The sequence below is a fragment of the Lemur catta genome, chromosome 9, assembly GCF_020740605.2.
Source record: "Lemur catta isolate mLemCat1 chromosome 9, mLemCat1.pri, whole genome shotgun sequence".
In the NCBI taxonomy this organism is placed as follows: Eukaryota; Metazoa; Chordata; class Mammalia; order Primates; family Lemuridae; genus Lemur; species Lemur catta.
Window position 1 is genome coordinate 86,016,582 of NC_059136.1, and position 16,706 is coordinate 86,033,287.

At 36.1% G+C, this 16,706-nt stretch overlaps 1 protein-coding gene across 2 annotated transcripts in view; it reads right to left on the reverse strand.

Moving 5' to 3' along the window:
* Positions 1-16,706, reverse strand: part of MTFR1 (mitochondrial fission regulator 1) — a 50,455-nt gene that overhangs the window by 3,075 nt on the left and 30,674 nt on the right. For both annotated transcript variants that reach the window (XM_045560586.1, XM_045560587.1), the window contains exons 4-6: positions 12,531-12,646; positions 2,230-2,465; positions 265-514 (exon numbers count right to left, since the gene is read on the reverse strand). In XM_045560586.1, the coding sequence (XP_045416542.1) occupies positions 265-514; positions 2,230-2,465; positions 12,531-12,646 (602 nt within the window). The remainder of the gene's footprint in view (positions 1-264; positions 515-2,229; positions 2,466-12,530; positions 12,647-16,706) is intronic.

A 16,706-nucleotide genomic window follows, 5' to 3' on the forward strand; every position in this document is an offset into this window, starting at 1 on the left:
CAAGACCCCGTCTCTAAATACATACATACATACATACGTACATGAATAAATGAAATTAGGAAAACCAAAAACATCACCTGGAAATTATTATTTTGCTAATCTCTTAGCTACTGTGTATAGGAGCTCCTGGGGCCCATTTTTTTTAAAACTACAAACTAATCAAATTAGTCATGTTATAAAACAAAATTGCTCAAGAAGCCTGGTACTTTTGCTTCACAAGACATATAAATGGGGAAGTAAGAAAGGAAGTATATATAGCCTCACCTCTTTATTGACCGAAGTTTTACACTGTTCATATCTTTAAGGATCTCTAGCATATTTGGCATGTCAGGTTTCTTTGGATTGCTCTTCACCAAAGTCTCTCCAGCATTGGCTCTTTTCTGTCTTCGCTCCTTAATCAGATCAACAGCGGATACGCTTTGGTGCAGCCCTGGTGGAGGGGGAGGCGGGGGAGGTGGGGGTGGTGGCGGAGCCGGTGGCGGTGTGATAGCAGATGTAGTAGAATCTAAGTCACCTACAGAAATAAGCAACAGTAAACTTAATCCTGCTGGTATTAGGCAAAGAAAATATCAGTTATTAAAAGCAAAATTATGTTAAGGATTTTTGTATCCCCCAAAACAATGTCCTTAAAAAGAATCTCAGTGGTGTAAGGAGAAAGGCAGTTTCAGTTACTTTGTAAGAAAGGCCTGACTCTCAGCCACTATCATTCAATCTAAAACTCTCCAGATGGAAAAGTTCCATTTAACTTAACAGGGGTGTTTTTGTGATATCAAGTGTTTCAAGTTGACTGTGGCATAGTTTGTAATCCCTTTTAGCAGGAACATAAGTAGCTGTACTGCATAAACACCTCTAGCTTCAATACATACAGTTTGACAATTTAGTGCTATAACTACTTGAAAAAACTCTGAAAAATTTGTAATTTATTTTAAGTATGTTTTCATATAAGGCTTATTAAACATTAAAAGACTGCATTGATTAAGAACATGTTTGGAAGAAATGTTTTAGATTTACTGTGGAATAAATTTGTGGAAGAAAAAAAGAAAAAAACAGTGTTATACTTCATTTCCAAAACAAAAAGTAACTAAGGTGAAAGTTTAAAAGGTTATAAAATAAGGACCTAAAATTCATCTTTCTGCATAACTGGAGATTAGAGAGTTGTTCATTGGGTGAATTATATCAACTGGGGTGGGAGGAGGATTGATGCAAAAATTTTACTCAAAAGATTCACACTTTAAATAGACCATTTAAACATAACTTCAAAATTACCTATTTACTGAAGTTTTCCTAGTCTGCCAGAAGAGGGGGGTAAAGCAAAAGAAAAAAGCAACTTAAAGTTGAGAGAAGGCAAGACTAGAGGTTTTTTAAAAGTGACATGCTTAAGCAAAGGCCAGCACCCAGCACCCTGAGTGCCTTCAGCCCTGGCTGTCTCTGCCCTGCCCAGTTGAGATGAGGTTCCCGTATTGGATTATGTTGAAATCCAGAAGCACAAGCAAAGTGGCTCAGAGGCAGGTCAACTGTCCTTACTCTTATCCGACAGAGCCGGTTAATACTGAGTCTAGCAAGGATTCAGGACTAAAAACAGAAAAACCACCACTACTTGCCAACAGATTAGTGGGCTAGGTAGGATTTCAAGGCTATGGTTTCCTCCCCAACATGAAGATGCCACACTAATAAAAGCTACAGTGTTAGACCAGAAGACCTGAATTCAATTTCTGTTCTGCGCAAGAACAACTATTAAGTAGCTGCCATGTGCTAAAGCAGCTACTCTCATTTATTCTCACAATAACACAGGTAAAATTATCCCCATTTTAGAGCAGGAAAGGGAGGTGAAAGGTCAAGTGCTTGCCTCAGGACACACAGGTAAACACTACTCAGTCCCACATGACCACAGAAACCCAGGTTCTTTTCACTGAGGAGACAGAAACCCATGGACATAGAGAACTAGGTTTCCCAAAAGAAAGGAAAGCATTCACAACAGTAGCAATTCAACTGCATGAATTTCAATGTATTCAAAAGATATGTCCTAGTCATACTCTCTGAGAGCATCAAGATTGCTCAAAACAAAACACCATTTAAGCTTGACTGAGTTCTGTACCGGACTATGCAAAGACACTGACACTTGGTTTTTTGAGCAAACCCAAAAGCTGTTACTAATGAATTTTAAAATAAGTGGCATTCTCCTTATCTCCAGTCTGCCAGTTGAAACAAACAAATGTAGGACTCACAGACCTGCAGTGAGATTTTGCTGTTCTTGCAGGGTCACAATTTTGGCAATCTGAGCTCTAAGAGCAGCAAGTTCGTTTTCAAGAGCACAGATCTTCTGCAATGCTTCCTCATTGGCCAGTGCTGGAGTCTTCAGGGGAGGCTCTTCTTGAGACAAGTCTGGTAACGAAATCTGCCTGCTTGGGGGCTTCTCAAACAAAGCAAAGTCATCCTGAAGGGGTGTCCTTGACCTGACCTCTGTCCTGCAAGGAAGACATAAGGTTGGCTGTCACAGGCTTTGTAAGGGGATATGAAAAATTATCATTACCATTAATACAGTTTCAGAGCATAATACCCAAGAACCACTTTTCAGGCTGATCTTACATAAATCCCCTCCTGTTTAAGTGTTAAAACATCAATGCATTTGTCAACCTTATTATATAGCTACATACTACATCTGGGGTTCTTGTTGCCATCCTTCTTCTTAACTTTAATCTCTATATAATATGCACAAACCAACACTATAGAAGGCGTCACAAATTCCAGCAAAGATTGTGCTTATTCATGTTTAATCTTTTTGGTTTCTTCTGAGAAGAAACTTTTAAATGCTCTTCAAAATGGTAAACTAATTACTAGTTATATTTGACTACAAAATCAAATCAATAATCCATTAGCCCTTCCCCAGGGTCTTGGCTTCTGCATATCAATGTCAGCGTTTTCCATGTATCATAGAAAAGATCAAATTATAAGACATATTGTGACAATGTAAGCCAAATATAGCATCGGAAACCGAAAAGGAGAAAAAGAAACCATTATAATTGAACTCATGCAGTAACTCCACAGTCTCATTTTCATCTGAGTATCAATTTTTTTTTTTTTTTAAAACGTGGAGTGCCTGTGACCTCCAAATGGAGGAAGTCTTTTGGGGTTGAGAATAAAATTCAGATTTCTTTTGAACTGTCAATTTATATACTTATCTATTTGCTCATATTTTCTACAATTAAGTTTTCCCAGCCTGCATCCCTCCTTTAAGCCATTTCCTATCTGAAATTCTTTCCTTCCAAAAAATAGTCTTAGTTTTACTTTTCCCTTATGGACTCAGAAAACTCCAGCATACTGTCTTTTGACCTTACAGTCATTTAGAACTCTATAATACTGAAAGTATTCATGCAAGTACAGGAAGTAATTATATTTGTAGCTCTCAGCTCTAGATGATTCTACCTTGGGAGTAGAAAAACCAAAGCCCTAATGCTGTATCTCTTGGGAAAAGCCTCCTGTGTTTGAAAGTTACTGAAAGAGACCAAAAACTAACACCAAATGTAACCTCTCTTGTCAGACGTGGGCCTGGGGGTTTCCCTCTTCCTCACCACGTTTAATCTAAACCCCACGAGGCAGATTCTATTATTTTACTGCTGAGGACACAGCTTAATATCACATAGCTAGTGTGTGAAAAAGCCAATAAGGGAGTTGAGATTCATGCAGTTTTTTCCTGCTAGCAACATTGCTTTCCTTCTATGAAAGACAATAGAAGTGTTATTTAACCCTAATTCAAATACTTATAGTTTTTTGAGATAAGGATATACTGTAAGGAAAAAATCTGCTCATTTCTGGTCAAAGACTTTAGCCACATTAGTTTAACATTACTTTGCAACACTGCAATGGTGAACCATTTTCACTTCTTTGGCATACTCCAAATTGCATAGGAAAAGAATGAAGGAAGGCCTTGACTTGGAGTTTTAAAGATGAGAAAAGAGCCCATAACTGACTTCCTTCTCCTTGCTCTCAATCAACATTAACAAATTTTGCCCAATTGTTTTTGTACTCAGATTTTTGGAAATCTGCTGGTTTTCTAGGTAATTGATCATACGTACCCCTCATAAAATTCTGTTTACACAATTTAAGGAGCCATGGCCCACAACTGAAGAATCTCTGTGACTGGCCCTGCCAAAGGATCACACTAAAAGGAAATCCGAGTAACTCTGTCAGGCTGTGGACAAGACGCTAGTCAAGGCTTACTCTAGTGAACAGTGTGCATTGGGACAGAGATTGCCAGCTGCTTACTCCAACAAACACATTCCCTTTCTCCTTAGTAAAAATTACCACCAAAAAAACAGAGGAGACAGCAAGCAAGCAAGCCCTTATTTCAGGGCAGCAATGTGCCTAGCTAAAGGATTACACTTCCCAGTTTCCCTTGCAGTTACATGGGGACATGTGACTGAGTTTGGCTAACAAGACCATAGGCAGAATGTTGATGAGCCATCTAAGAGGCCCACTTAAAGAGAGGTGACTCCATGGAAAAATCCCTTCATCTTTAGTCTCAGCTGCCTTTCCTCACACTGAGAGTCTTGAGTGCAAGGTGATGTCCTAGAGTCACAGAGGGACAGAAACTAATCTTGATACAAAGCTAATGCCATGGATGGCAGAGAGCCTGGCTGGGGCCCTGAAGACACTGTAGAGCCACTATCGGCTCAAGCCCACCCACCCTTGGGATGCCTTTCACTTGAGACAGAAATAAATGACCTTCAGAGAAAAATAAACTTCCATTGTGTTTAAGCCACCATTCTTTTGCGCTTCTCTGTTATATACAGTCAAATTTAATTGTAACTATTAGGACATTCAACAACATTAAATTCTATTTTAATTCTTCCTTAACTGTAATTGGTATTTTATTTTTGCTTGAGAGCTGTGATAATTCTTCATTCTATCTTGCTTTTTGAATAGGGGAATCCTTGGGCTTATAGTTTTTGGCATTATGCACTGAATTCAAATATTTTTCTTCATATCTAATTTCATTTACGCCCCATTAATTAAATTACCAAACATAGAGAACATTACAAATTGTTTTTTGCCTATAACAATTTTAAACAAAAAGATTTGAAGAGTAAATGTTCTTGCTCTTACCTAGCAACAGAATTTTTATAATTCAGGGAAATTTTAAGATACAAAAACAAAAATAACAAAAAGACAATTCAAGTATAGATGTCTCAAAATCGAAACACAAACAGCCAAAGAGTGATGTTTCCTAAAACCACTTTCTGCATACCAACTTCTTCTGGTAAGATTTCTGCTGTTTGTATTTGTTTTTGTTTGTTGACTTTGGCTCCAAGTACCCTAGGGCAGAAGAGCACAGGTTCCTATTTAGAGTAACCCTGCACTGAATTATCTAGCTCTCTGTTGTTTTCAATGTTAGTATCAAGAGAAGCCACTTTTGGACTACAATTTACATAAATCCAAAAGGACTTTTCGCTGCACTGACCGTTTCAAAGACAACTCTAAGTTAAATGTAATACACTTCTGGGGTCCTTTCCCCTTATCTCACAGTTAATAAAAACTCAAAACCTGAGATAGTTTTAAATTAGCCCTGTGTCATCCTATTCCCAAAATGATTTTTACTGACCCTCCCTCATCTTTTTAGTTTAGAGAACAACCTAGAAAGGCATAAAAATACACTCTATAGTCTCAGAATACAGGGAGGAAAAAAGCTGGCAGTTTAGTTCCCTAAACACCAAGTTGCCTAGAAAACAAACAATCTTTTCAGAGCGGGCAAGAGGTTGAATAGAAACAATGGGACTGGGGAAATCATTTTGACAGAGGATATAATCCACAAAAGGACCTACAATGGGAATAGACGGGATTGCTGTGATGCTACAGATCCAGAAAATTGGTGGGCTTTGCCCCATTAGCTGTTCTAGGCTCTGTTCAATACATGCTTTTCTGTTGTTTTATATTTTAAAAGCCTGATCTTCCTAAAAGTGGTATTTAATGGAAATTACATTTCTCTCTTGAATGCACTATTTTATTGATTATCAGTCAATGTCTAGTGTGAAAAAATTAAGACTAAAATGGGAACAAGTAACACTTGTTTGATGTGCTGTGAGTAGGAAACCGTCTTGCTCTGATCCAGTCACCTGGTCTACTCTTGCACCTAGGGAGCTGTGGCAAGCCAGCCTGCTTGCTTCTTGAGTCATTTCCTTTGGAGTCTTGGTACTCCTTGTCATCCTCTATGAGGTGGAGGGTCTTCCCCGACACTCCTTAAAACACGGCACATTCCATTTTACACTTAATATTGAAATTTGAAAAATTAAGCTGGATATATCCAAAGTCCTCATTCTTACTTTGCTCGCTAGCCTTATATTATAGATTTTTATAAATATGTTCACCTTCCTCATTAGATTGCAAACATCCCAGTGTAAGAAAAAAAGGCTACTTGAAATACTTTTAAGCCCTATGAGCCTATAAATTTGTAGGAAAAGAGTTTGATATGTAAGTGATACTCTACAGAAAAATTAGATACGATTATAAATTAATATATATTAATACAGAATGAACAAATTGGAGTTAAACTTTCAGTATTTCAATATTCCTTAAATGTTCTTCTACTCCAAAAGCAATCAAATCCTTGATGGCAATGTCTGTGATGTCTACTCGAAGCCTCAGAGATTAGTCTTTAATTTTACCATACAGTACAAATATTATACTATGTATATATCCAAAGACTACATATTCTCCTGAGAATACTACTATGAAAGAGAACAAACTAATCACCTTAGACATATTAATTTTTTCAAAGAATGTCAACGCTTCTTATGAAAATGAAGATCTTTTCAATTCTGAGGCCATTCTGTTAATTCACAAGGAAATGAAAATGTGTATTGAAAAAACAGTGAGGCCTTACACTGCACTAAAGTTTTGTCATGTTATCTTTTAAAATTCTCTTCTCAAGGTAGGTATTAATACTTCCAACTTATAGATGAAAAACTAAAATTCAGTGCACTTGAAAAAATTATTTGTGTAATCACCAATTATGAAGGACTGATGTGTATAGTATTTTCCCAGAGACATAATAGTATGGCATTATAAATAATTGTTACAGAAATGTTAACAACATAAATTTCAAGGGAGAAATTCTAAGAAATAATTATCTTGAAGAGCTTCGGCTTTCATAGAAATATAAATGTGAAAGGCATAGAAACACTCAAACTGCAATATATGATTACTCTTGAATAGAACTTTTTTCTACATAGGCTCACATAGTAAATTAAAAGCAAGGAAAGGTATTTCATTGTGTGGAATGAGTACTTTAAAACTTGCCCATATAGACCATCATTTCACTGAATGTACTCTATTTCATACTATTTCTATGACTTAGTCATAAAAAGTCCCCATATGCAATTAACGTTAATGTGACAGATGAAAAAGGATTCAAACTACATGGTGAGATTACTGATACCCAATAATTTTCAAGACAAAGTAAAATTCCATCAACGCTCATCCTTCTATTTTGCCCTACTGTTCAAAATATGTGCTGAATTTGCTACCCTGTCAATCTGTCCAACACACTACTGTTTATCTGGTAGGTGAAATTGATAGCACAGAGCTTCTTCAAGGCTCCCTTTCCATGGAAAAACATTAAGACTCAGATGTGTCAGCCTGTTAGTAGTCAACACTGTGTGGTGCTGGTACAGGGATAAACACATAAGTCAATGGAACAGAATAGAGAATCCAGAAACAGATCACACAAATATGCCCAACTGACTGTGGACAAAGGTACAAAAGCATCATTGGAAGAAACATTGCCTTTCAACAAATGGTACCGGAACAATGTACATCCACAGGCAACAAACACTCTTGACTTTAGTCTCGTAGCTTATACAGGTTGAGTATCCCTTATCCAAAATGCTCGGGACCAGAAATGTTTTGGATTTCAGATATTTTTCAGATTTTTTAAAATCTGCCATACCTAACGAAATATGTTGGGGATAGGACCAAAGTCTAAACATGAAATTCATTTATGTTTCATGTTTACCTTATACATGTAGGCTGAAGGTAATTTTATACAATATTTTTAATAATTTTGTGCGTGAAACAATGTCTTGATTGCATTTTAACTGTAATCCATCAGATAATGGGTGCATGTGGAACTTTCCACTTGTGATGTCATGTTGATACTCAAAAAGTTTTGGAGTATTTCAGATTCTGAATTTTCAGATTAGGGATGCTCAAACTACACAAAAAATTTAACTCAAAAAGGATCATGGACTAAAATGCAAAACATAAAAACAGGAGAAAAGTCACAGGATGTAGGGCTAGGCAAAGAGTTCTTAGACTTGACACCAAAAGCATGATCCATAAAAAGAAAAACTGATATACTGGACCTCATCAAAATTGATAACTTTTTCTCTGTGAAAGATCCTGTTAAATGTACGAAAAGACAAGCCACAGAGTGGGAGAAAATATTTATAAACCACATATTCGACAAGGACTCCTATCTAGAATATATAAAGAAGTTTCAAAAATATCCCATGAGGAAATGGGCAAAAGGATGAAGACATATTCTACTCAAAAGAATATAGAGATGGCATGGAGAGACATTCAACATCATCAGCTAGTAAAAAAATAAAAATTAAAACCGAAATGAAATATCACTACACACCTAACAGAATGTGAGAGAAAAAAGATTAAAAAAAGAAAAAGAGTGACAACACCAAATGTAGGTGAGAATGCAGAGAAACTGAATCAGCCATACATTGCCAGTGGGATGTATATAACAGTATGGTCACTGAAGAAAAGTTTGTCAGTTTCTTGAAAAACTAAGTGTGCAACTACCATTTGACCCAGTAATTGCACCCATGAGCATTTATCCTAGAGAAATGAAAACTTATGGTCACTTGAAAACATACATACAAATGTTGATGTACCAATTGTTTTTGTAACAGCCAAAAACTGCAATCAGCCCAGATGTCCATCAACTGCTGCATGGCTAAACAAACCGTGGTACATCCACACCAATGACCACAATAAAAATGACCAATGACCAGCGATAAAAAAGGAACAAACTATTGATATACACAACAATCTGGATGAATGGCCAGAAAATAATGCTGAGTGAAGAAAGCCAGCCCCAAAACATTACCTACTGCATGATCCAATTTATAAAACATTCTTTAAATGACAAAATTGTGGAAATGGAGAACAGATTGGTGGCTGCCAGTGATTAAGGAGGGGTTGGGAATGGAAGAGAAGCGGGTGTGTCTATAACAGGGCAACATGAAGGATGGGTATGGTATGGGTAAGTCCTGCATCTTGACTTTATCAACATCAATATCCTGCTGTGAGGAGGAGTTCTAGACCAGCCTCAGCAACATAGCAAGACCTCATCACTACAAAAAATAGAAAAATTAGCCAGGCATGGTGGTGTGTACCTGTAGTCCCAGCTACCTGGGAGCCTGAGGCTGGAGGATCACTTGGAGCCCAGGAGTTTAAGGTTGCAGTGAGTTATGATGACACCACTGCACCTAGCCTGGCAACAGAGAGAGACTCTTTCTCTTAAAAAAAAAAAAAAAAAAAAAATCCCACTGTGATACTGTGCTGTAGTCTCAAAGGATGTTATCACCAGAGGAAAATGAGTAAAAAGGAAGAGGAAATTTCTCTGTATTGTTCCTTACAACTGCATGTGAAGAATCTGTGATTATCTCAAAATAAGAAAGTTTAATTTAAAAAATAAAATAAACATCTTAAAAAGGAAAGGCTCTTTACCTGCTAATCTTACAATACCTGGTCTGTGTTCTTCATCTACTGTTATGTCCTCACTTCTACCTGTCAAATCAAATTCCTTCTTTGCCCAGGGATTACTTGATTCTTCTTTTATCTAGCTAATACCACTCAAATGAAATAACTCTTGCTAAAGTCAATGATAATCTTCCAACTGAAAAACAAAAATGAAACTTGCTAGTTTTTGGATTTACCTAGCTTTTAAGTATTTGACAACGATGACTACTCCTCTTCCATAAAAATTCTCTCCTATCTCTCTGCTTCTGTAACGATACCCTCCTTACTAGTTCTTCTCTTGAACTGCTTCTTGGAGGCTTTTTCTTTTAACTTCCAAATGCTGGCTTCATTCAGGATAGGAATATTCATGTCCTGTATATGCTCCTTGGTGCTTTCATTTTCAGCCATTCCATCTACATGTTAATAGAGTGTAAGCCCCCCTTATCAATAACTATTCACATAAATTGTTTCTAGATCAATGTGAATGTCTCAAAGAAAACTCAACATATTCCAGACTGGACTACTCCCTCCTATGCCCACCCACCAAAATAATGTTTTCTTATATTCCTGTTAATTGTTCCACCATCCTTATAATTATTCTAGCCAGAAACCTGGGAGTTATCCTTGACTCTTCCTTCCTTAACTTCTATGTCCTTTCAATTCTTCTGAATCTCTCCTGGCTTTGACCCTCCTCTGCCAGTTTCTTAACACATTAACCGCCATGTGAGTTGTATTTAACTCACGCTAGTTTTGACCCTGGGGCTTCGGGAAGCATACGTAACTCACATGTCTCTTTACCTTTACCCTTATGAACTATTTTTCAAGTTGCGTATAACTCATGCACAGAAAGCAATTAAAAAAAAAAAAAACAAATTTTTTATTAAATTAGAAAGGATTGTTGTGTTTTCGAAGTTTTTATTTTCGTAATAAAACACCATGGCCCCAAGGAAAAAACACTTTCTTCTAGTGTGCAGTCAATGTGTTAATTTAGTCAAATTCTAATCCTCTATTAGTTGGTCTATCTCCTTATCTGGCTCCCTTCTATTCTTATACTGATGACAGGTTAATTTTACTAAAACACAAATCATATTACTATAGTGCTTAAATTTCTCCCGTGGTTTCACATTGCTTTCAGGAAAAAAGTCTAAATTTCTTGCCGCAACATGTATGGCCTTTAAACTTCTACCTACTTTCTGTCCTCACCTACAGCTTACACTTCTCTGCTACTCTCTAGTCTCACTGAGCAACAAGCCATTTCCCAAACATGCCACATTGTTTCCTGATTTTACCTTTAAACAAATTCTTTGCTCTTCCTAGAATGCAGCCTTCCCACCTGCCTGGCCCCTGCTGACCCCCATCACACAGCTCTAGCACTCCTGCACTCCTTCCCAAGAGGCCTTGCCCAACTGCTCTCATCCTACAGTGGCCTTCTGTAATTATGTGGTAGACTTTACAGCACCAATAATATTGATTTCCTTTTTAATCTTCTTTACCATACCAAATATTCCTGAAACACAAGGACTATGTCTTATTTTATCTCTGTATCCTTGATGCCTAATGAGAATGGAAAGTATATATTGAATAACTTTTATTAGATTGAATGCATAGTCAATACTTCAAGCTCTTTCAAATAAATGGGAGCATCTCTCTAACTCTTATACATTGTTTCCATTGAATCACAACTCATCCTGACTCACAGTTTTGTTTCTTTCTTTTTTTTTTGTTTTAAAGAGATAGGACCCCACTGTCACTTAGGCTAGAGTACAGTGGCACGATCTCCTGGGCTCATGCAAACCTCCCACCTCAGCCTCCCTGCAGCTGGGATTACAGGTGTGTCCCACCATGCCTGGTTCCTTGACTCATAATTTTTAGGAAACATTCTCTAATTATACAAATTCCTTATTATGATCCAGACTGATCCTTCTGCCCCAATGAGACCATTATAATTACTGTACTTATCTAAATATATTTATGATTATCCTTTCTGGTCTTTCATATTATAATGTAAACTTCTGAAGGGCAAGGAATTCTATAATAAATAAGGACTTAGGACACAATTGTATGTCTCTACGAACTTTATAAATACAAGCTGAGACCAGGTGCGATAGCCTATAATCCTAGCACTCTGGAAGGCCTAGGTGGGAGGACTGCTTGAGCTTAGGAATTTGAGACCAGCCTGAGCAAAAGCGAGACCCTGTCTCTATTAAAAACAGAAAAATTAGCCAAGCTTCATGGTGCGCCCTGTAGTCCCACCTACTCAGGAGGCTGAGGCAGGAGGATTACTTGAGCCCAGTTGTTTGAGGTTGCAGTGAGATATGATGATGCCACTGCATTCTATCCCGGGCAACAGAGCGAGACTCTTGTCTCAAAAAAAAAAAAAAAAAACAACTGAGTTAGTTACTAGAGATCAAATTAGGCTATTGAAAGTTAAGGATTGCAAATAATATCCTCCTTTAACACATTGACTGCCACACAAAAAAATCAGAAACTTTTCCTTGGGGCCACAGTGTTTTATTACGAAAATAGAATAAAAACTTCGAGTGTAATTTAAAGGTAAACATAAATGAAAAAATGAAATTTATTGACTTCTATTCATCTAATCATTTTAGAATTAAATTGTCAATATTAATTGTAACAATAAGAACATCAACAAGTAAGATTTTTTTATACGTCCTGTGGCCCTAGGATTAAAACTATAATGAGTTAAATGTAAGTCTCATGACAGTTAGTGTTAAAATGATAGATATTGCATCTTAGCCCTGACAGCCTTCCAAACCAACCTCAGTCTTGTTGAACACTCTCCTTCTTCTTTGGCTACCCATCCGATGTCAGCAAAAGACGCCACTGCATCCTCTCCTGGGTGGTTGGGACTCCATTCTGTTGCATGGCTGGTAAGCTATAAGTTACAAATAGGGAAAGTTCTTCATGTGGTACCAAAATATTAGAGTAAAACTTTTTTGTTTTTACTCACCTAAAGGAAAATCATGAACTCTGGTATTAAAAACACATAAGTGGTTTCTAACACTTCCATTGACATTCTCCGTGAAAAGGATAATCAGTCATAACACTGTTGCCTAATACTTTATGACAATCTCCAAACTAGAATTTAAGTATATTCCATTTTTATTTTACAAGTTAATTTTTTTAAAAACTCCATTCATCCTAAAATGTTAAAAAAAAAAATTAGAATCTAAGCATTAGAAACCTTTTTTTCTCTGAAGAGATTTTTTAAAAGGGGAGAAGGGATTATAAGAACAAGCAAGTGAACAATTTGTGATAAATTCAGGAATATTTTTAAATGATTTATATAGCTGTTTGTCATGTTTTACAGATATGTATGTGTATATATTGTAATGTTGAAAATATTTAAAACTTCTTTAAATCTCTTGATTTTTACATAAAAATATTAATATTAAAGAACAAAAAAATATAAATCGCAGAACAATTTTCTAGCTAAACTTAAACATATGAAGACAAAAAATATTCTGAAATAAATTTAACCAAAAAAGGTATGCAGGCTGAGTGCAGTGGCTAAGGCCTGTAATCCCAGTGCTTTGGGAGGCTAAGGTAGGAGGATCACTTGAGTCCAGGAGTTCAAGACTAGTCTGGAGAACACAGTGAGACCCTGTCTCTACAAAAAATTAAAAAATTAGCCAGGCTTGGTGGTGCACACCTATAGTCCCAGCTACTTGGGAGGCTGAGGCAGGAGGACCACCTGAGCCCAGGAGTTGGAGGTTATGGTAAACTATCATTGCCTCACTATACTCAAGCCTGGGCAACAGAACAAGACCTAAAATTTATCAGGGGTGGGGGGGGAAGATAATTAAATTAAATTTAGGTTTTGATATATACATATAATGCTTCAAGAGTCAGAAGGTCTCCCTCTGGAACATTCAGCAGGGAAAAAAAAGACAACAAAAAAAGAAAAAAAAATTAAAAAAAAAAAGAGTCAGAAGGTCAGTGAATAATAATTTTAAAATAAAATTATCAGATTAATTATAATACTTCCTAAAAGTTGGAATGAGGTTTAAATAAAAAACAATTCACACTTTTTAACTGAAGAAAAAAATGTAAAAGGCCAAAGAGATTTCATCATTAATGTATATATTAGAGAGATTACAATAGGACCCCTGCATTGTTCAAACCCTCTAAATGCTATCATTGCCAAGTCAAGTTTTTAGAATTTACAATTAAATAATGCTTCTTCCTTTTTTTTTTTTGAGACAGAGTGTCGCTTTGTTGCCCGGGCTAGAGTGAGTGCCGTGGCATCAGCCTAGCTCACAGCAACCTCAAACTCCTGGGCTTAAGCAATCCTACTGCCTCAGCCTCTCCAGTGGCTGGGACTACAGGCATGTGCCACTATGCCCGGCTAATATATAGATATAGATATAGATATATAGATATATTTTAGTTGTCCAGATAATTTCTTTCTATTTTTAGTAGAGACAGGGTCTCGCTCTTGCTCAGGCTGGTCTCGAACTCCTGACCTCGAGCAATCCACCCGCCTCGGCCTCCCAGAGTGCTAGGATTACAGGCGTGAGCCACTGCGCCCGGCCAATGCTTCTTCCTTAAACACAAATTATACCATGCAAACACATAATACCAATACAGTTAAAAGTTTAAAATCTCTTTAAAGTAGTATGAATAAAACTTTAATTAACTATATCAGCTATGTGTATGTGTACTCATTCTGGTATTATAATTACTTAACATTATCAACTTAATAAATAGCATTTAAAAATGACATTTTAATAATAATGTACTAAGAACATCAAGTATCTAAAATGCCCTAAATTACAGTCTTTGGGAAGGGCAGGTGGACAGGCAAGAGAGAAAATAAGTTGTATCAAAAGAGTAGAGATTTAAAAATCTAACCCTGTGCAAACAAACAAACAAAATCTAATAATAGAATTATTATACAAAATTATACTAATCTTTTACATGTAGTGGAAGTAATCTGTGGTCAGAAGAAAAGCATAAACCCTTCAGTAAGTAAATTCTCAAGGTACATGATCAAAAAAAGATCAAAAAGAAGATTTTTGTACTTTTCCTACATATTTCAGAAAGGTATCCAAATAAGTCAATATCCAAACAGATAATCAGCAAATGTGAACCTTATACAACTTAAATTGGACATTACACTTGATCTCAAGAGGTTTAGAACTCCGGTAATATTCTGCCCCTACCCAATACTAAAAACAGAATGGTACCTAAATTCTGTGTAACACTGTAATAGGGAAATCCTACATGAGTTATGTGAAGAGCCTTCAGGAGGACGGTCCCCAAGCCCTGCGGAAGCTCCTAAAAGAGATAGTATTTAACGGGCTGTTTTGTACACAGGTAGAAGTGAGAGAAATCCTAAGATTACAACCTGAATGGTGCCTTCCTAAGGTGCTAGTTCATGAAGATCAATCTGATTATAACCCTTTGTTTAGAAAACAAGATTTTGTTTCATTACAGTGACTAGCTGATAGAAAGTTAAGGTATATTTAACACAAAATCTAGTTTGACTTTAAGACTTTCACAAAAATTGCTGTTTTCTACCAAAATACTTATAAGAGGAAACAAAATATTACTTTTCTTAGAATATATACTCAAAGAAATATAAGTTAACCCATTTTCAAGATATCATAAATGGTAATTAAGGATTAAACATATTTCTCAATTTTATATCTATAATACCACATACATTAAACATGAAACATTGCTTTTTGCATAAACCTTAAAAAACACAAACTATTCCATGGACTTAGTTTATAATCTTATTTAAGCATTATTTATGCTAAGAAATAATACCATACCTATAACGTGCTCAATGAGATGAAAATGGTAATGATACTGTCAAGAACCAATTCCAAAATTGTTAAGATCTGTGTCATTTCTACGTGACATCTTGTCCCACAAAACAAAGGAGTTTTGACAGTTAAGTCAAATTCATTAAGAAGACAAAATAAAACTGAAAAGACATTTTTTTCTAAAAGACCATACAAGGTATTGCTAAGGGGAACATTCACTGAGTGACAGAAGCATAGAATGTGAAGGACAATTTCCAAGACAAACCACTTAGCAAAGTCCAAACCAAGAAGTCAGTGCTGGCAACCGGCACAGAAGGTAAGAGGTTCTTGGAAGTACAATTTAGACAGCACTACTAACATGCATGGATGACTGATGAAAAGTTTGAAAAACGAAAGAGCAACTTACTTAAGGTTCCCAGAAAGGTGCTGTCCTACCATAGCTATTGTTAGTAGAAAAGGAAAAAAAAAAAAGTGAAAAGATAGAAAACTTTTTCCAAAATCATATTTTATTCAGAGCAAAAATTCAGTAGCAGCATTATGTTTTTACTGGCTTTAAGAAGTTCAATTTAACATTTGAAAAAACTTAAGTTACTCAAAATTCAATTACATTTTAGGAATCTCACTAAAGCAACCTTAGTGTATTTAAAATGTTCTAATAATGTAAAACTGTACCAAGGAAATCAATTCATTTAATAAAATGCAGATCCCTGGTCATCTAGTGGCTAGGACAAAAAAATGCAGAGGTAAAATATAAACATACAACAGTTGAAATACTTTGAATAAAAATATTAGAAGCACTAGCTCTGTCTTCTTTGACTTTTTATAAAATAAACACACTGGTACTGGGAACTTCTCTGCCAGGAATAATTGTAAATAAACAATAAACTCAGTCTCTTTTACCACCATTTGTTTATAGCCAAATATAATACATGTACTTACTCTTAAAAGCAAAAGTAGTAACCTCTAATTTTTTACCTACATAGGACTTAACTTATTCCTCTTTTTCTACCAATTGCTATCACTGTAAGAAAAATTAAAAGCAGAATTTCTATATTTTAATACAGTATAGTGACATACATTGACACCAACTGGCCAGGTACTATAGTATACCTGTATAAAGAACATTAGTCTGTAGCTTGATGACATATAATGGGGGCAGGG